Source organism: Nannobrachium achirus (genome assembly GCF_963921795.1).
Source record: "Nannobrachium achirus genome assembly, chromosome: 14".
NCBI lineage: Eukaryota > Metazoa > Chordata > Actinopteri > Myctophiformes > Myctophidae > Nannobrachium > Nannobrachium achirus.
This window is the reverse complement of record NC_137821.1, coordinates 13,515,740-13,537,553: the sequence shown is the minus strand read 5'-3', so window position 1 is coordinate 13,537,553 and position 21,814 is coordinate 13,515,740. Positions and strand designations below refer to the sequence as shown.

Below are 21,814 nucleotides of genomic sequence, written 5' to 3'. Positions count from 1 at the left end.
ATGGTACACTACCGGCCAATCACATCTTGCTGACTTCTCAGGAAGTAGCTTGCCTCAACATAACAACAACATATACTCGGGTGAAGGAGTCCGTTTCTCCGGAATGCCTGAACGCACAGGAACCAGGGACCCCTCTAAAGATAGATCTCGGCGAGCTGCAGGCGGACGCGGTGGTGAGAGGCCCGGTCCGCGGTGAAAAACGCGGTTTGCTATACAGCTCTGACCACTAGTTGAGCAACTTACACAGTATAGCTTTAAGATTTTGAAATGGATCAACAGGCAGATCATCATGAGCCTCAAGAAGATGTCACTTGTTCATAATTAAAGGGGAAAACCTTTTCTCCCCACACACACCCATTGTAACTTCAAACTCCATTTTAACCATGATAGAATCATTAAAAACACCCATTATTTTTTTCTGGTGACTCATAATACCCTCCTAATACGTGAGCAGGCCGTGTTTTTTTTTTCAATAACTTTTTTAATTTATTTTTAATAATTATTTGGGAAAATGGAAAAAACAGCCTGCTCACATATTAGGAGGGTAATATGAGTCACCAGAAAAAGATAATGGGTGTTTTTAATGAATCTATCATGGTTAAAATGGAGTTTGAAGTTACAATGTGTGTGTGTGTGGGGAGGCCCTGGGCCTGGAGGGCCTGGTAACATTTACATCAAATATCTAAATATTGAATCAAGCAAATTAAAAACTGTTCAGGGTGTTCATAAAAGCCTGATTAGACGATAAAATTACCAAAAGTTATTTTGAAAGTGAAATATTATGACGAAAAATGATTGTCGACGGCGTTTTTTTTCACTGACGAAAACTAAATAAAAACTAAATAAAAACTAAGCTGTGATGACTAAAACTAAGACTAAATATATTGACAATTTCGTCAACAAAATAAAAACTAAACTAAAATGTTGGGGAGGGACTAGTGGAGAAGAGAGTCATTTTGTGTTTGGTTGCTCTCAGCAGCGCGACGCGTTGTGAGCTTGTAGATCGGCTATTTTCAGCACACAACCAAGTGTAAAATCAGTCATTACGATGCCATCAACGCCTGCCAAAATACATTTCAGTTGACTAAATAAACTGTAGATTTGTTCGCCATAAAATCGTATGATATTTAGTCGACTGAAATTAGACTGAAACTAAAACTTTTCAGGTGACTAAATTATGACCAAAACCAAATGAGATTTTATTCAAAAGACTATGATTAAAACTTGCTGTCAAAAACAACTGTGCCTATGGTAACAGTCTGTGAAGAGTCTCCACTCACCCATCAGGACAGTGAGGAGGCGGAGGTTGGTCATGTTGCTGTCAGATCAGATCAGAGCAGATAGACTGAATGTGTCCTGCTTCACAACATGTTCTTTATATACTGTATATTCCTGCTTTACATTCACCAGTTACACAACCCTGTTTGAGCTCAAACTGTCAGCGTCTGAATCAATATTTGAGGAGGATTTTAAATGAAGACCTCCAGCCCTCCCGGTGGCTACAGGATCTCTGCATTCTCATACTGTAGACGACACGTTATGCAAACACTGCACTTTAACTGCTATTCCTTGTTCTTTTTATCATCAGACACTTCCTTTATCGTTTCCTGTGGAAATAAACGTAGTCTTTTCTAGGATCTCCTTTTAGTAGACCTTGCAGTGAACTGTACTGTCATGAAACTGTACCTTTTCCTATGCAAGAAACTGTACCTTTTCCTATGCAAACTTCTAATAAAGTCTTCAATCAATCAATCAATCAATCAATCAATCAATCAAATTCTTTTTTTTCTTTCTTTCTTTCACACAACAGTCTTCTCCATGATGGATTGAATTCTTTATTAGACAGAAATGTAAACGGTACGAGGTGTACAGTAAGAGGATAACACAAAAGCCCCCTTTCCACTGCAGCTTTAGCACCACACTACATGACACTACACCGTACCACATAAGAATCTACATTGTCCATTACACAAAGGTACCCCTATTGATAAGAACAAATTGACCCTTTTAATTGGGATTATAATACAATATACATTTGTATTACAACTATCCTAAATTATAATACACTATAATGGATTATAACTGTGATTATAATACACAATAAAGTATTAATGTATTATAACTATAATACACTATAATAGATTATAATAGTGGTTATTATACAATATAGTCTACTTGCCAGCCCATAGAGCCCCATTGTGAACCCGGACATATTGAGTACACCAAGGTTTTATGTTATAAATGTTGAGTAAGGGTCCCCAGCATGTAGAAACTGCCGGATGCTAACTTGCATATGTTGAGCAATTTTCAGAATTTGCATAATTAGCTTTAATTAGCATAATCCCCTATAATAATGGATAATATGTCAAAAACTGATTGGCCGATTTGAACAATATTGGAGTGGTTTTGGGGGTTATTGAGGATGCTGAATCCATTTTCTAAATTCAAAATGGCCGTTTTAAACCGGAAATGGCCTTATACCAACTTAAAGTGGGGTGATTTTGATACTTTTTTATGTTGTATATGGCCATTTCCGGTTTAAAGCGGCCATTTTGAATTTAGAAAATGTCAGAAATCGATTCAGCATTCTCAATAACCCCCAAAACCACTCCAATATTGTTCAAATCAGCCAATCAGTTTTTGACATATTATCCATTATTATGGGGGATTATGCTAAATAAATCGAATTATGCAAATTATGAAAATTGCTCAACATATGCAAGTTTGCATCCGGCAGTTTCTAAATGCTGGGAACCCATACTCAACATTTCTAACATAAAACCTTGGTGTACTCAATATGCCAGGGTTCAGATTCTGGCAAGTGGACTAAAAGAATCTATTATCATGTATTACAATTATATCCTGTTGGTCTAAATGAAAAGTCAGTGAGTGATCAGTCATTATAAAGTGTTTGACCCTGCTTGGACTAGCTCAGACCTACTCTGGAGTGGATACTTTTTAGTACCGTGTGCACGTTTAGTACCGCTTTCACACCACTCTACCCAGGTCCTTGTAGTGGAAAACCTGGCACAAGTGGGAGGTGTGGAGTGGTGTGGTGTTGGGCCATGTCATGGGAAAAGGGGCTAAAGAGGCGTTTGTCACAGGGAATTTAAGGCCCCCTTTTAGGTGATAAGTAGGGGTGTAACGATACATTTTAATAGCGATTCGATACATATCACGATACATGGTTGACGATACGATACATGGACGATATTGGTTCATTCATGGCGATACGATACGATACGATTCAATGATTTAAAATCGATATAGTAACTATTTAGCAAAGAAATTAAATCTGTGTGAAAGGTGTGGATAGTGCAGGTTTTTAAGGGAAACATGTATTATTATGGATATAAATAAGTAAACACAGTGAATATCTGCCAAATACATGGACATTATATATTGACAAACCTGCACCTTGACATGAACCCAGAGATTACACACATTTATGGATAGACCAGTGATATGGAAAGGAAAAGTAATTAAACCCCTCCTTTAAAAATTTTCTTTAAAAATCCTAAATACAATGCACAAGTAGGTAGTATCGATCGATACAATCAATTTTTTGCACTGCCGATTCGATACGATACAAAATCAAACCATACGATTCGATTTTATCTGTTTTCCTTTCGATATGCTTCAATTTTAAAAACGATATTTGTCGCTTAAATGGTAAATGGTGCATTTATATAGCGCTTTTATCCAAGGCGCTTTACATAGATTGTGCATTACATTCACCCATTCACACACACACATTCATACACCGGTGGCGGAGGAAACCATGCAAGGCACCAACCTGCTCACCGGGAGCAATTAGGGATTCAGAGTCTTGCTCAAGGACTCTTCGACATTAACTCAGGGGGAGCCCGGATTCAAACTGGGAACCCTTCGGGAACCCTTGGTGCTCTAATAACGGTTTCTCTAACCCTGAGCTATGCCGCCCCTATGCTATGCTTAGTAATCCTACCCTGGATGCCCAGTGCCAAGTAGGGAGGCGTCATTCTTTTTACAACTCTTTGGTTTGACCAGGAACCTTCTGTAAAACCTGCCACACAAAAGACATGAACGCATCCGTGGATCGACCCACTGGCAATCACACACGTTACAATTTACAATTTAAGCATTTAGCAGATGCTCTTTATCTACAGAGTGAGTTACATACAGTAAGCATTGATTGATTGATTGAATACTTTATTAACAGCTTGCAGAGACCGCTACAGGGAAGTACACTTCAATACAAGGTCTTCCACGAAAGTCTATGGCTTGTTTCCAGTGGGGTCCTTTGTAATCAATTCATGGAAACATTTAACGACAGACAAAATATAAGAGGCTAAAGGGCATCCAAAACAATACCAGGGCCAAAACTATCCAACCTAGACCTTCTCAAAGTTATGTGATCCGGGGTTCTAAAATGCACCCTAGCAGGTCTATAACTCTAGAGTGTACACATGGAACCAAATGGACCTGTAAGGGTCCTTTTGTACACCATCAGAGTCATGGGGGCTCATATGAAATACATTTAAATATATATATTTTTGGAAAAACTCTGACTTATAGACAATAACTACGCTGTTATGCTATGATGTGTCATAACAGGGCCACACGCAGAAGAAATGCTGGACAGGCAAGCAGATACAAAGTACAGATACTCCTGGTCAAAATATTATTCAACTACAAGTGAAGGTCGCTCTGTCAAGTGTGTACTTGAGTAGAAGTACAGGAGTAAATAAATACTCAGATATTCAAAAGGGCATGCTTTAAAAAAAGGCTTAGTTAATTTAAACGTTTAATTGTTAATGCTTGCAGTGGCTGCAGTGCAGCGCTATCATGGGTTATATTTGAATCATCAAATACATTCATTCACCACAAGACTTGAATACAAACCGTCCGATCCTGCTCAACACGTCTCCATCACCTCAGGTGTGTGTTTATGTCAAGGAGCTGCACCTTATGGGATGTCAAACATGCCTTGCACCGCGAGGCGTTGTGTGCTTTAGATGAGCTGTTTTCACTAGTTTAGTTAAGTTTTAAAATGATATATGCAAAACGAACGGTCGGTTTCCAACCGACAACGACAATATGATTATAATATGTACACTTCTCTGTAGCATAACTATATGATTATAATATGTACACTTCTCTGTGGCAGAACTATTATCGTCACTGTCCGGCAGAAACTTTGTATCTCCAAGTTTCAGATTTGTACGTTTTTTGGCAAAATAAAGCTCTACTTCATCATACAAGGCCGTCGCACAGAAGTAGTGAAAACAGCTCATCTACAAGAACACAACGCCTTGCACCGCGAGGCGTTGTGTGCTTGTAGATGAGCTGTTTTCACTAGTTTAGTTAATTTTTAAAATGATAAATGCAAAACGAACGGTCGGTTTCTAACCGACAACGACGATATGATTATAATATGTACATTTCTCTGTAGCAGAACTATATGATTATAATATGTACATTTCTCTGTAGCAGAACTATATGATTATAATTTCTCTGTAGCAGAACTATATGATTATAATATGTACATTTCTCTGTAGCATAACTATATGATTATAATATGTACATTTCTCTGTAGCATAACTATATGATTATAATATGTACATTTCTCTGTAGCATAACTATATGATTATAATATGTACATTTCTCTGTAGCAGAACTATATGATTATAATATGTACATTTCTCTGTAGCAGAACTATATGATTATAATATGTACATTTCTCTGTAGCATAACTATATGATTATAATTTCTCTGTAGCAGAACTATATGATTATAATATGTACATTTCTCTGTAGCATAACTATATGATTATAATATGTACATTTCTCTGTAGCATAACTATATGATTATAATATGTACATTTCTCTGTAGCAGAACTATATGATTATTGACTCTATTCATTCTCCCTCAGGACCTTCATCATCTCTCCTTCCAAACACCCTGGCCTACACTGAGTCTGCTTTTAGTCCATATTATTATTATTATTATTATTATTTATTTATTTATTTATTTATTTTCAAACTACAGCAAATCCCTTCACCAAAAATAACTGATCTAGATCTGCTATTTTTGGCATATGTTCCCCCCAGAATAGGGATAGCTATAGCTTCTATGATTCAAATGGTTTAATGTCAAGTATAAAGTTATTTTCAGTCTGTCACCATGGAAACAGATATTCTTTCAAGTTTTCCTCATTAAATACTAGCGTAATATGAGACACAAATCTAAGCTGCTGTAAAGTATAAATGGATGAAAACATTATTTACAGGGGTGCCCTGAGCTAAACAAAGGTTTGAGAACCTCTGCAATAGAAGCGTTTCAAAGTTAGTGTCCCAGACATTAGCTGATGTCAGGAAGGCTGAGGCTCCTTTCAGATGAACTGCTGTAAACATGATTTCAGATTTAACTATGGACTAGTAATGTTAAAATCACAATTCATGCAGTAACATAGCTTTTCGTCCCATATAGCAGGACCACCATACTGAGCGTACTGCTACATGCTCTGACAAATGGCCATATTGTGGCGTCTCACATTAATTCACCCTGATCTATCAACGTCACTTATGTGAAAACCACATTTCTTGTTCTTTCGAACGCCGGTTGTCTCTGCAACGCCGTGAGATGCAGCCGGACCAGTCTTCCTGTCCTCGCTTGACTTTAGTTTCCAGCCATGGAAACCAAACCACCGCCACCACACGAGTGAACACAAACTTTCAGATTGGCTGAGACTTGGTTGAGCTCGAAAGGTGCAAACTGCGTTAACATGATTTTAGAAGATACTATGCAGCCTATTTTCAGAAAACAGAAAAAAAACAGAGCCAAAACAAACTATGTGATATTTCTTAATCACTTCAGCCAAAAAGTACCAAAAATAACACTACAGGTATATTACTAGTAAGACACCCAAGGGTGGAATGCGACCTCAGGGTGACATGCAACCTCGCCCTAAAGGGCGAGGTCGCGCTAATTCTTGACAATCTGGCCAACCACAGCGTTTCTCTGACGATTCTAGTTGTTGTCATTCTGGGGGGAGTTTGTTCATGTTTTTGTGAGGGTATCAACCCTAGGAGACACAGGGAGAACACGCAAACTCCACACAGAAAGGCCCTATCGCTCACACCCTAGGTTGGGTTGGCGATAGGGCCTTTCTGTGTGGAGTTTGCCTAAACATGGAGATGTGGTACAGAAGGACTCATATATGGGCATAAAAAGTATGTCATGTGACATCACTTCCTGTACAGACAGTCAGACAGACAGCCATTGACTCCGACCTAACAATGGCTACTGTCTATGACGGTAGTCCCATATGACATGATGTACTAGACTATCTCCATATATAGTGTTATCCACATCTCCATGTTTAGGCCAAACAGATTCGCTCCATTTCTCCATGTATAGGTCCAAATGCCCAACATTAACACTGTCAGTCAGTTATGTAACATAAGAGGATTAAATGACTTAGGCACATTGCTATTTTGACTTTATTTAAAAATCAGACTTTTTGTTGACCAATCTAACTTGGGAAAAAAAAAAAAAAAAAAGGCCCAGGTCACACTCTTGACTGAGATAGGCCATTATACTACTAAAGGGGGCGGGAACAGCATGATCCATTTCAATTAGGAGATTGGAGATTTTACCAGTGGTGACCAGTGTCATGAAGAGCTGATTTAGGATAAATTATAAAAATATAAATGTCCTAAAAAAATTACGTAGGCCATTGTATTAAGAAGCTGACGATGTGAGATTGAATCTCACGAGGTATTGAGGTCATTTGTATCGATGATGTATGTGTGTGAGATGTAAGACTCAAAACCTACCTACCCTAAAGTACAATAGCACTCAAAACTAATTAATTAACTTATGTTGTACTTTGTACCATTATGAATTGTAATATGTTTTTTAGCTTTCAGGTCTGCAAGCAAACATTCAAGCAAGCAAAACATTGAATGATGGCTAAACTGTTATACCCACTAAGTTCAAAGGTTTTTTTTTTTTTTACAATTTTATTTAAACATGTTCAAATTTAAAGACAAGACATGCGGTACAATACAATCACACACATATACCCCTCCCCCCTCCCCATAAAATTGAAAAAGAAAAAAGGAAATAAAAAATGAATAAATCTATAAGTTCCAAGTTTAAATCCATGTGAATATTTACCTTGGTATTTCAATTTGTTTTCCTCTGGGAGGGATCCTTTCCTGTTCATATCAGTGGTTCTCAAACTTTTTCATTTCAAGGTCAATAATTAGCTATTAAGCGCCTTAAAAATACAGTGTGATGGCCCTACAAACAAGGGTTTAAGACGTGTCTAGAAGACCACTAGCTTACTTGCTTAGCTGGTCCACTATTGATGGGAGGGATGAGAAAACATAGGCAGCACTTCTGTGTGCATCTGCTGACATCAAGTGGATGAAGAAAAGAACTACAAACATAAATTCACTGGTATAAGAATCAAATATATTTGCTCACGAATTATGCAACATCCATACTTAACCTCTACAACACATTTTGAAGCCATCAATCACTCTCTTTTTCCTCAGTGAATGTCACTCAAGTGCTGCACTTTGACACCTTGATTGGGGGAGTTGAAAACACAATCATCCAATTAGGAGGTAGATGTTGATAAATGGTGGGGGGGTGACAACTTGAGGACTTTTAAGACCTTTTTAGTATCTCAATAGTAATTAGCAAACTTACACTATAAAAATGGTCAAACATCAGGCAAATTTTAATAGAGGGCCAACATTTTGAAAGTAGCCAACAAGCTTACAATACGAGGTGTTGTGAGCTTGTAGATCAGCTATTTTAAGCTATATATCTGTGGAACCGAGTCCAACAAAATGGACTGCCTCAACTATTTAATTCCAAGTGCTTGCCATGGCGGGGGGTCCCCAGTAATATGATCGTTTTGGGGGTCACGGTCTGAAAAGGTTGAGAACCACTGCTGTACTGTACCAAAAATGGAATTTACAAATGTTTTTTCCCCCCATAGTTCTTTTCCATATCCATAGTGCAGATTAGTGGAGTGGAGCTTGGTTTGTTACACACTTTCATCAAGATGCAGAGAGAATGAAGATGAGCAGGAAATATCAATGTTCTTCCTTGTTTCTAACCATGATAACGTTTGACATATTTGAAAACCTTCCAAGAGCTTTTATGCAAAACCTTGACTTCATTAATACCTTGGTGGTGTTTTCCCATGAACACCCCACCCTGCCATTAGTTCCTTGTCACCTCTGCATATTCAGTTTGACAGAGTTCCTTTTTCAAGTCAGTGAAAGAGAATGTGATAGCACACGCACGCACGCACGCACGCACGCACGCACGCACGCACGCACGCACGCACGCACGCACGCACACACGCACGCACGCACACACACACGCACGCACACACACACAATAATTCCATGTGTGTCCATGTGTATGTGTGCATCATAGACCACACGAGACTGACACAGTATGTCCATATATGGGTATTCCAAGATATGGGTTTAATATTGATGACATCAGGGATCTCCATATATGGGCATATAAGGGACAAGGACTGATAAAGGAGATCTCCATATATGGCCATTAATGTATTAGTGAATACATTTCCCCCATTGCCTTGAATGGGGAAAATTCTAACGGTAAGATGGAATTTGTGTTTCTGGCGTCACGGCAACCACAAGATGCAATTTCCAATTGCATCTTTCTAGTTCAATTTAAGGTCATGACTCCACTACTCTAATAGCCAAGATATACCCCGGCTTTGAAGCTGGGTGCCCGAGATGTCAGCACAAGCCCACCACGCTGCATGGGTCACATGTTCTGGTCATGCAATTCACTATAGCCTGGTTAACTTCTGGGACGGAACTTTTGAAGCCATTTCCTACGTATGTGGAACGGTGGATCCCTTTTTCTCCTTTTGACATGTCCTTGATGGGGGGCGAGGGGGATGAGGGAAATGTTATGTTGAATATCAAATGATGTACGTTTATTGTTTGTTAAAAATATGAAAAATGAAAATGAAGTACAGGCTAAGTTATGTAGTAGTATGTGTTTTAATCTTTTGTTGGAGAGGAAGTAAAGTGGAAGTCAGTGAAAAATGGTGCAGGAAAAGATCAACAACAGATCTGTTCAGGAGGATCTATTTTGTTACAAAAGCAAAGGAAGGCAGAACTGGACACGTAGCCTAAAGCTTGTTGAAAAAGATTTGGGTGCTTGGGCACCTGCTCTTTTGCCTCAAAGTTCCCTTTTGCCAAAAAACACATTCACAACATCTGTGGCCCATATAAAGACGAACATTTGATAAAATAATTATAATTTCAGTATAATAATTATTTATAATATAAATGAGCTATAGCTACCATCAGTCAGTTTTTCACCTGATGCAGAGATGTCAAATGCCCTCCCAACAACTTTATTTGAGACAGGCAGCAATCATGCTAATTTCAGTACTACATTTCTGATGTGAAATGGCACAATAGTCCCACAAAAAGACCACCCCAAAAAATCTGCGTGTGCTACACACATGCAGAAGTGACCTTTTGCGAGGTTTGAGCACCTGCTCCCTCAGCGCTCTCTGTACGGCCTGGGAGCCATTGCATGAAAGTTGTGACAATGCATTCCTTTAACTCCTGTCATGCCCTTTATCATTATCTAATCACTCATCAAGTACTCATCAAGTACAGTCTTCCATCACAACTATGCACTCTCTCTCACGCCTCGTAATCCGCCCTCCTCCTGCATTACGGAAGTTGGTTGTTTACTAGGCTACACTTTCCCATCATGATAGAAGATTTCTCATCAAGATATCAGAACCCACTAATGTCGAAGCTACCATAGCAATAAATAGTTTTGGATTGGTAAGGTAGAAGTGGCAGAACTTGATCTCCTCCTGACCTCAACTGGGCTAGTGGGCTCTGAAAAGCCAGCAATCTCTACAATAACCATATGACACGCACCCACTCACCTCTGAACCTGGCTGTTGCTCATTTAATGTGCTATGGCAGTGGTTCTCAACCTTTTCGGGCCAAGACCCCCAAAATAAATGTATTTTAACTGGGGATCCCCCCCATCCTGACGAGCACTAAGAGTTGAGGCATTACATTTTGTCTAATCCGGTTATTTTGTCTATTAGGTCTATTTTGTCTATTAGGTTATTTTGTCTAATAGCCGATCTATATGCTCACAACTTAAATTACCACGTTGGAAATGTGCATAGGCTACCCTCTATACACTTAAACTTTATGTTGGTTTGTTTACTTTTGAGTGAGAAAACAATGTTGCACACGTTGCACATTAATTTAGTCATCTGGGGACCCCCAAAATATTTTGGGGACCCCCAAGGGGGTCCCGACCCACAGGTTGAGAACCACTGTGCTATGGAAGCACTGTACTGATAAGACCCAATTATGAAATCCCAAATACGGAATAGACTATCACTAACGTGACCTGGTATCGTACACTTATACGACTTGTAATCTTGGTATATTAAAAAAAAAATACTTTACAACTCTGAGTTATTACAACTCGTATTGCTAGTGGCGATTCTAGCACGTATAGGGTCGATTATGATGTCACTCATCATATATCCTTATTAGCTTGTTTCCTTTGTAACACCTTCTGCACATGCAGCTTCCTGGGGTGCTGGGGTCATTCAGCCTTTGCCTACAACAGAGAGCTGCAGTAGTTGGTGGCAAAAAACTCGAACCATGCAGCCTCCTGGCACTCTCAAGGTTTTCTTCAGAATAGGTAACCTCTTTCACCCTGGCATCCCCCATTTTGGCCAAGTAAATAAATAAATAAATAAATACCTAGAAACATTTCTGAAATGTTTCTAAGATTTACAATCTCTCAACGTCATGATCTGTACTACATTTCTGGTGTGAAATGGCACGAGATACCCCCACAAAAAGACCACGCCAAAAATCCCCCAAAAGTGCTTTCAAAAACAATGGCTTATGTTTCTTTGTGGCTCAGTGGTTAATGCAGACATACTATTATAGCATTGTAAAATGTGTAGCACATTGGCATAGACAATAATAAAAATAACCAAAATAAAATATCGATGAAAATGTCCATCACAAGCTGGCATGGTGATGACCCCTGGTTACAAACAAGTGCAAATACCTCAAAATTGTTAAAGGAGTAGTTCACCCCCAAAATGACTGTATTTCTATTGATTACTCACGCCATGGAGAATTTAGTTCAATATATATTTTTTGTATTTGTCGCATTCCTAAGACAACATTTTGATTACGGTACATTCACCCCCATTGATTCCGGATGGGGACCCCAATGAAGCCAAATGCATTTTGGGTTCCCATCCGGAATCAATGGGGGTACATTTATTGTAATCAGATTATTGTCTTAGGAATACAACAAAAAGCTAAAGATATTATTGAACTCAAGGCAGTAATAGAAATAGAAAAATGTAATTTTGGGGGTGAACTACTCTTTTAAGTACAGTACTTAAGTAATTGTACTTAGTAACTTTACACCACTGATTACGGATAGTGCTACTGTACAGAGTGGTGGTGCAGGAAACAAAATGGTAATCAATATCTTCCTTGTGTTTCTAACCATGATATCACTTTACATAGGCATATTTGAAAACCTTCCAAGAGCTTACAGCAGTTCTAAAACCTAGACTTATTTCCTTGTTGGTGTTTTCAGATTTTAACCTGTTAAAGCCAGGAAAGCATCTGTTTCATTTTAGATTTTTGCACTGCAGTCACTTTGTGCCATGCTGCATGCTAGTAAATATACAATATTTGAACATTTTGTGAAACATCTTGAAAGTGTAAAAACTACGGATTTAGAAGGGAGAATCGGCCACAATTCTTAATTCTATTAGTTCCTTTATTAACGAGTAACAAAACATTTTGATGTGACGCATTCTATTACATTTTCTCAATTTTCTTTTTATATTTTGTTTTGTTTGAAACTTTTCTCCTGTAATGACGTACAGCAAAATCTGGATACATTATTGACTGATAATGTTATGACATGGAGACTCCTTACTACTTACTGAACAAACATTATATAGCAATGATAAACAGAAAATGCATTTTCAGGTTGGTTTGCCAACTTTATCAAATCAGGATAGAGAACTCAGTCAGGATACATATGAAACAAGTGCAATTTTGACACACACACATGAGCAGACAAAAGTGTAACTGGAACATTATTATTACCAGTAAGACGGAGATCCCTGACTGCCCATGCATCCACCATGACACCCTTACAGCCTCCTAGGCCATGGGATGAGTGAGTGGGTGAGGTATGCAAACTGCACACAAACTGTATGCTGCTGTATATTGTTACAGTGCGTTGGGTTACATGTCTCCATTCCGACATGTCTCCATTCCGACACTAAGCCTATACCTAACCCTAACCTCTGTGGAAGTGTTGCCACTCTGACAATAAGAAGTCACTGTCGGAATGGAGACATGTCGGAATGGAGAGCAGCCCCCAGTGCGCTGCACGTTTGCTCAGAATGCAGACACATAGTAAAGTGTACGTGACTGTGCCGGCCTGTTTGTGTGTGAAGGAGAGGAGAGGAGAGGAGAGGAGAGGAGATGAGATGAGAGGAGAGGAGAGGAGAGGAGAGGAGAGGAGAGGAGAGGAGAGGCGTTTAGTGTAGATGGGCTCTTGATGATAAAGGTTTAAGGTGTGCCCATTGAATAGAACAACGTAAGTTACAAAGTACATCTAAAGCATGGTACGCTGTGATATAAGCGGCGGGGCCTACAGTATATCAATATGTTAAACTTTTTTTGTGTGTCCGGACAAATCCAGGCACCACTGGACGTGTCTCATGTCACCACTGTTTGTAAACAACTGCTTTACACCAAATTGACGTTGTTCTGTTGAATGGGTATTTCTTATTAACACATCCAACCTACTTTGGGCATGTCATTATGGGCAAAAACATTACATTTTCCTTTTGTTAAAAAAAAGCTAAACAAGCCAATCTACAAGACTGTTGTGAGCATGTACATAGATTGGCTACTGTATTTCATTATCCATCATTATGGTGGTTAAGTGCTACTAGTAAGACGACTCAGGGTGACATGCGACCATGCGATCACTGTCTGAACCAGCCACACAGAGATATGGCATTCCCATATGAAGTTAGATATGGGCTTAATATTGATGACATCAGGGATCTCCATGGGCATAAAAGGGATTCTGTTAAGAGTGGTTCCCATGACATCACAACATACTACCCCTTTTATGCCCATACATGGAGATCCCTATCTGAACAAGCCACACAGATATGTGCCATGTCTTGGACATCTGGCCAGTGATGTATATCAATGACATCAGGGATCTTCATGTGTAGGGTGACCATATTCTGAATCCCCAAAAAGAGGACACTCTACCCGGCATACCACACGCACGCACGTACGCTCGCACGCATGCGCGCACGCACGCACGCACACATATATATTAGCCCAAAATAATCATATTTAAACAAGAGACCCCTCCACCCTTACGAGCACAAACAGTTGAGGCATTACATTTTGTATAACATGGTTCTATTGAGAAAATAGCAGATCTACATGCTTGGTAGATCGGCTATTTTCACAATTTCTGCCTCTAATATTTGTTTAATTTGCCATTTTAGAGGTACTCATACTGTTGAGTGAGAAAACAATGTTGCACATTAAGTTAATCATCTGGGGACCCCTCAAAATAATTTGGGGACCCCCCCTGGGTCCCGACCCACAGGTTGAGAACCACTGCCCTATACCACTAATATTATTAGTTATGTATTTATTTTTGAGGGGGTTCCAAATTGACCCTTTACAGATCCACTGATTTAAAGTGCTCTTGACTCCTGTATGAACGTTCAGCTTTGTATTACAAAGAAACTAAATAAAATATCTCTATTGGTTTCTTCACCGTTTTCACCACCGTATCTTCAGCTTTACAAGGTTGTACAACATATTCTGTCAATTTAGTTAGCAGAAGAGCTCTCACCTCGCACAGACTGTCTTGTACTTTGCAGTGTCTAAATACCTTTAGTTGTGATGGAATGGACACAGAAGTGCCAGCTTTTAATGCAGACTGCAGAGTGAACGCTCTGCTTCTCATTTGGTCACCAAGACGAAAACACTGGCACTTTTCGTGCATTTCATCAGTGTAAACCGGCATTAATTGCGTCTGCAGTGCTATCGTTCGGCTGAATCGGCTCTGCGCAGCGCAAGCTGCCGAGCTCTGCTCTGAGTCTGGTCTGAACAGCGACGCATCTGAACGAGGGAGGGAGGGAGGGATTGCAGCGGAGACAGCAGAGTAGTATGTGTTCCGGGGTTTGGGGTGGAAATCCGTCTTTCACGGTGTGTTTACAAACGAACCACTGAACGTGCATTGTAAATGCCCATGATTTAACGCTGATATGCGCGAAACCCCGGACATTTGAAGGAATCTATAAAACCCCCCCGGACAGGCCGGACAGCCCCCTAAAAGAGGACATGTCCGGGCAAAAGAGGACGTATGGTCACCCTATTCATGTGGGCATAAAAGGGATTCTGGGTAATACCCATAGGTGATGTCACCTGTGATATCATCTGTGATGTCACAGTGATACCAGATGTCACAGTGATACCAGAGCATGATCAGCAGACCGTAAAAACGTGTACACACGGAGACAAGCTGTGACATTTCTCATGGTAAACTGCGACCTTGGGTCGCAATCAAAAGAAATTCCAAACTATATGACCATCACATGAAAAATAATAAATGTCGCAGCCCATCTGAATTGATTCAAATTTTAATGGAAATGTAAAAAGCAATCTACTATGCAATCATTGAACTAAATCCACATACTATTCACAAACTTCACAAACAGGACTCCCTCCAACTCCATATGCAGCTGTGACAAGGAACTAATGGCAGACTCTTCATGGGAAAACACCACCAGTCAAAGTTTTGCATATTGTAACACACTGGAGATTTTCAGATATGCATGCCATTTTTTAGTGGCACCAGTAAACCACGCCCACTGCTATGCCCTGCTATGCACTGCTAAGTGTATATAAGAGCTACAGTTTCTGATATTCAACACTTCAACCCATCATTACTGAAGGTTTGACATGTCTCCTCTCCTCTCCTAGCTCTGTTGTTGCTACAGCATGCTTCTCTGACTTTCAGACGTATCTCTAACATGTCTGTTTCTTTCTAGAAGGAAATCGTCTTCATCTCCATCATCTTCGTGACCATGTGGAAGCTGAGTGTGCCTCTACTTCTCTGTGCTGTGATGGCCTTGACTGCTGCTGCTCCTGCTGAAGGTGTGTGTGTGTGTGTGTGTGTGTGTGTGTGTGTGTGTGTGTGTGTGTGTGTGTGTGTGTGTGTGTGTGTGTGTGTGTGTGTGTGTGTGTGTGTGTGTGTGTGTGTGTGTGTGTGTGTGTGTGTGCGTGCGTGCGTGCGCATATCTGTGTGTGTACATTTTCACCACATGGTCTGTAGTCGCAATCCCATAGCTTAGATGAATGGCAAAGTAATTCAAACAGTTGACCTCAATTGTCTGTTGTATTTTCAGGAGAGCATGCAGTTTCCAAGCGGAGTGCACACTCAAGATGTGGATGGAATGGAGTCTGCTACTTCTTTGAAATGACAAAGAGGACTTGGGCAGATGCAGAGGTACTGTAGGCTATAGAATAAATAAACACACGATTATCGATTACATCTTGTACCAGTGTTAATGTTGACAGCAAATTTAGATTGTGATTAGTCATAGTCTCTTGGGTAAAATTTCATTTAGTTTTTGTGATATTTTAGTAACCTGAAAAGTTTAAGTTTAAGTCTAGTTTTATTCGACTAAATATGATTTAAGACTTTAGTCGACTAAGTCGTAATTGCTGATTTTACACTGAAAATAGCCGGCTATTTTCGCGTTGCAAGCTTGTAGATGTGCTTTTTTCAGAGGGCAACACACCAGCAACCAAAATTACAATAACTTGTCTTTAAGTTCTACTGGATCTCTTCTCCACTAGTCCCTAACTTGACATAATTGTCAATAAATGTAGTCTTAGTTTTAGTCATTAAAGCTTAGTTTTTATTTTGTTTTTATTCCGTTTTCTTCAGTGACTAAAGGTAGTTAGACGAAACCTTTCGTCACAGTTTTAGTTGACGAAAGTAGTAATTATTTGAATAATTTTCTTCTGTTTACATTGTTCTGTAGAAAGCCTGTCTGGCCATGGGCGGGAACCTGGCATCCATGCACAGCAAAACAGAACACAACTTCATTCAATACCTGATACATTCCGTCACCGGTGGGAAGCCTTTAGCGTGGATCGGTGGCTACGATGTAACTGGCACGGTAAGGAACCGAGTTTCCCAAAGCGATTTTAGTCCATCGTAGCTCAGGCATGGTGGTAGAGACCAAGCCCCGACCGTCATGTTCCCGTGTTTACATGGGTTCGGGCAGAGCGACTTATTTAGCCCCCTACAACTACACCAACATTCACATTTCACAAAGTGCTTAATAAAGTCTCACTCCTGTCTAAATACGGTACGGCATTCTATAATTACCCGAATCCTCCGTGTTCTTTAATAAGAAGCCTTCTGTTTTCCCATGTATTTTCTGGTGTTCCCCATGCGCACCAACCCCATTGAGATAAACAGACAGTGATCGGATAAAGAGGCTTCTTATTAAAGAAAACGGGGGATACGGGTAATTATAGAAAGCCGTACCGTATTTAGACAGGTGTGAGACTATAAGCACTTTGTTTGTGAAATCTGAATGTTGGTGTAGTTGTAGGGGGATAAATAAGTCACTCTGCCCGAACCCATGTAAACACAGGAACATGACGATCTGTGGTGGAAAAAGTACTCACATTTTCTACTTTGTAGCCTACTGTCATCTAGAATGGTGCTTGGATGTGGAGTGACGGTCGCAGAATGACCTTCACAGACTGGGGGAACGGAGAGCCCAACAACTGGAAGGGAGGAAAGCAGAACTGCATGGTGATGAACTGGTCAGGTAAGTGACAGCCTTTCAACAGAAAGTTTACAACTTCTTTAAAATAATAATAACAGCACCTTTAAAGGAGCTATAGTCAACTTTTTCTTGAAAAACAGATGCTAAAATAAAAATGTTTCGAAAATATTTTATAAAAAGAATATTGTGTTTCTTTTCAAAAATGACCACAAAAAGTGTAAAATAATGATAAAATAATAATTTTGGCCGTTGTCAGACTGACTTTGTTTACATCCCTCTTCTATTCTTTTATATGGATTCCATATAAAAGAATAGAAGCTCCTTTAAGTAACAACTCAATACAAACAGATGTTATGCTGTTGTGTGTTTTGCCAAGTCCCAGAAAAGACGTGCTGTGATTGGCCAGTACAGTCACTTTGTTGTAATTTAGTCAGGAGTTTAATGTTCAACTTTCTCCTTATCAACAGGCCAACACCTGTGGGATGACGAGTTCTGCCATTACAAGTTTGCCTCTGTCTGCAAAAAATCAGCTTGGCGCTGAATACCGTGCAGATTATGCCGTACAAACTGTGTGTGTTTCTGTGACTCCTAATATCTATATGCCTTGCAAAGCTAAAGTGCAGTAACACAAAAGATTTAAATATTTAAAGTGCTTCAATTCAGTCAGTCCAAAAGGCTTATCTGTATCTAAGTGATATTTAACTTTTTGTATATCCAGAGAAAAAATTTTACATTTGAGAAAAAAAAAAATATGTCATGTGTCCAAAGATAATAAGTTGCTGCACTTTGGCTTTACAACTTGTAACGCTGCTGATGGAATGAAGAGACAAGTGACAATAACAGCAGATGGACAGTGACTCTCAGTTGTTGTGGTGTAATTAACGGTGACATCAGGTCTTGTGTTGATAATGAGAGGAACATGAATGGCACGGATGGTTTGATTTAAGCAGCACATAACTTGCTTCAATTTCTTTACTTGCATCAATAAAATACAAAAAAAATATATACATTAAAATAATTCAATCTGAGTGGACCTCTGCTTTTTGGAGCCGTGGGCGGAGCCCATGGTCTCCCTCTGAGTGGCAATGTGTGTCCTGTCTCACCAGTGAGAACTGTCCCGTTGAGTTCGAACAGTACCTTTTATGACCACACATGTTAAGGGAGGGGCGCTGTTTTCAGGCCAGGCACACACACGCACACACACACACAGGGGGGAACACATAGAATCAAAAACATAGATCTGGAAGTGCTCAATTTCACGGCTCCACTTCGAACCAAGGTTTGATTTTTTATCTAGTATGCTGGCATGTGCACCTATACAGTATACTGCTCTTCAATCCATTAAGACCTGCATGAGTAAGCCTTGCCGAGCCTTGCCAGACCCATCTCCTGTTTCTGTAGCGTGAGGCAGCTTGACGTGCAAGTACAACCCCTGGACATGACACTAGTTATGTCGCAGGGACTTATCCCAAATCCAACCCTTGATGCTGTGTGCCAAGCAGGGAGGCACTGGGGTCCCATTTCCAGAGTCTTTGGTATGACCCGGCCGGGGATCGAACTCTGACCTCCCATTCTCAAAGTGGACACTGAGCTTGTAAATTAAGATCTGATGCCAGTTCTAAAAGTTTCATCTAAATCCTAATAATAACACTTTTGTTTGCTACTCTATATCAGTGGTCGTCAAAAATGTTCATGTCAAGGACCCCCAAAATTACATTTTGTATTTGCCCGCGGATCCCCATCTCACAAGCAAATATCATTTAATTCAGGAGTCTGGGAAGCAAAGCTGTTTTTTTTTTATTTTTAAAACCATTTTTAAAATTGTTCAACTATCCGTAGATCTATCTATCTTGTAGATCAGCTATTTCATTTATTTTTCAAATAGTAAAAATTAAGAAGAAAAAAGTTAAGGAATAAGGGGTAATGTGTATAAGGCCCAAGTCTATGATGAGAGGATCCTAAACATAACGTCTATAAAGGTGGATGGATGGAATTGAACATATATATATTTAGTAAAAAGCGAAGGGGATTAAATATTGATCGTAAATACGTTTGTATTATAATAATAATTAACAATCACAGCCTTTAAAGCAATGACTGTAAATAAGGACAACAAATTGTTTTAAGTGTGATGTACAGTGTCATGAATGAAACACTCATCTAAAGTAGCCATAAATCATAACTCTTGTAGAGGTCGCTTATATTGGGACGTTTAACTTCCCAATATAAGCGACCTCTACAAGAGTTATGATTTATGGCTACATCTAAACAAGTGTTTCATTCCTTTTATACCCTTTTGGAGCACTTGCTAGCTGCTAAGTCAGTGAGGGTGCAGGGCTTGAGGGCTGAAGACGGACATTGTTTGGGCCAGATTCACACAGGCTGCGAAGCTGTAATCTGTTTGACATTGTCGTCCATTTACAATATATTCAAAATATAATGTGCTTACGATGTACACTGTTAGTCAGACTTGGATCATTGAAAAACTGTGAGATCCAACAGCTCGTTTTAAGAGACTGATCTGTCATAAGCTCCACTTAGCCTATAGTGTGTTGTGAAAGGATTTATTTGTTTTCCTGTGTTCTTTCTTTGTGTTTTAGCCGGTCCAATGTAGCTCATTGAATGAGAAAACATTGGCAGTAGACATGTAGTTCTGTGTCTCTGCTGACATCAAGTGGATAAAGAACAGAACTGCAAACAGATGATATGGAAGACCATTTTTTACATTTTTTTACAATGGCAAGGCCCAGAATTAGGTGTTTATGATGTTTTCTCATAATTGTCTATAAAAAACCTCAGAATGAAGAATAATGCTATATCAGATGGAGAATTGAAAATATGAATATAAACCTTTGATGATACCTAATGCCAGACTTTTCTATCCAATTGCCTCATGCAACAGAAACAGGACTACAGCCTCTGACCTACGTATAGGCCTCATGGGCGACTTACCTTTACTTAAATCCTGTTCTTTATTTTCATCCGATGTTATAGAGTACATGGTTATTTATATATGCATAACTAAAGGACATCAAAAGTATCTTTCACATCTGAATAAACTATTTGTGATATCAAGACTAACTCATAGTATAATGTATACTGTGTGTATACTGTATACATAATGTGGAAAGCACATTTCTTGTTCTTTTGAGCATCTCTGCTACACTGTGAGATGCTGTGACCTTAAGACTGTTCCTGTCCTGGCGCACCCCTTGACTTTAGCTTCCAGCCATGGAAACCAAACAACCACGACCAGAACACAAACTTTCAGATGAGACTTGGTTGAGCTCGAAAGGTGCCAACTGCGTTAACATGTATTCAAAAGATACTATGCAGCCTATTGACATGTCGTCAGCTTCTTAAAATAATGCGGGACTGCCCCATAGGTCAAGCTCCCGTTGGGTCGAACAGCGTCGGCAGGTTAGATAATCATCCACGAGCGTCGGCAAGTTAGATAATCACCCGCGTCACGGTTACAGAGGTTAGGTTTAGGGTTAGGGTTAGAGTTAGTCATGGTTTTACTGAGGTTAGGATTAGGGTTTGGGTTAGAGTTTGGTGGTCGATCCAAAGGGTGTTCGACCTAACGACATGTTACCAAAATAATAGCCTACATCATTTTCCGAAAACAGAAAAACAGGTCCAAAACAAACAATATATTTCTTAATCACTTCAGCAACAACACTATATTACTATTGACATACAAATAACACTGCCTGTCAGTTATGTAAAATAAGAGGAATTACTTAGGCCAATTTCTATTTTGACTTTAATTATAAATCTGACTTTGAGGGTAATCAATACTCTTCCTGGTGTTTCTAACCATGATATCACTTTTTTGCTGTGCTGTTTGCTTATCAATCTGCTATTTACAGAATA

At 39.5% G+C, this 21,814-nt stretch overlaps 1 protein-coding gene across 1 annotated transcript; it reads left to right on the top strand.

Moving 5' to 3' along the window:
* The first annotated feature begins 12,523 nt into the window (after positions 1-12,523).
* On the top strand, positions 12,524-18,676 carry LOC308297693 (ladderlectin-like). The gene is made up of 6 exons (XM_080741239.1): positions 12,524-12,544; positions 16,181-16,286; positions 16,538-16,638; positions 17,180-17,317; positions 17,866-17,980; positions 18,406-18,676. The coding sequence occupies exons 1-6, from the start codon at positions 12,542-12,544 to the stop codon at positions 18,477-18,479; spliced, it is 537 nt and encodes a 178-aa protein (XP_080597365.1). The 5' UTR covers positions 12,524-12,541; the 3' UTR covers positions 18,480-18,676.
* The last annotated feature ends 3,138 nt before the right edge of the window (positions 18,677-21,814 follow it).

Excerpts from the sequence above, each read along its gene's own strand:
- LOC308297693 (XM_080741239.1), top strand. Across the intron at positions 16,287-16,537 it reads TGCTGCTGCTCCTGCTGAAG|GAGAGCATGCAGTTTCCAAG; the intron begins GTGTGTGTGTGT and ends TTGTATTTTCAG. Across the intron at positions 17,318-17,865 it reads GCTACGATGTAACTGGCACG|AATGGTGCTTGGATGTGGAG; the intron begins GTAAGGAACCGA and ends ACTGTCATCTAG.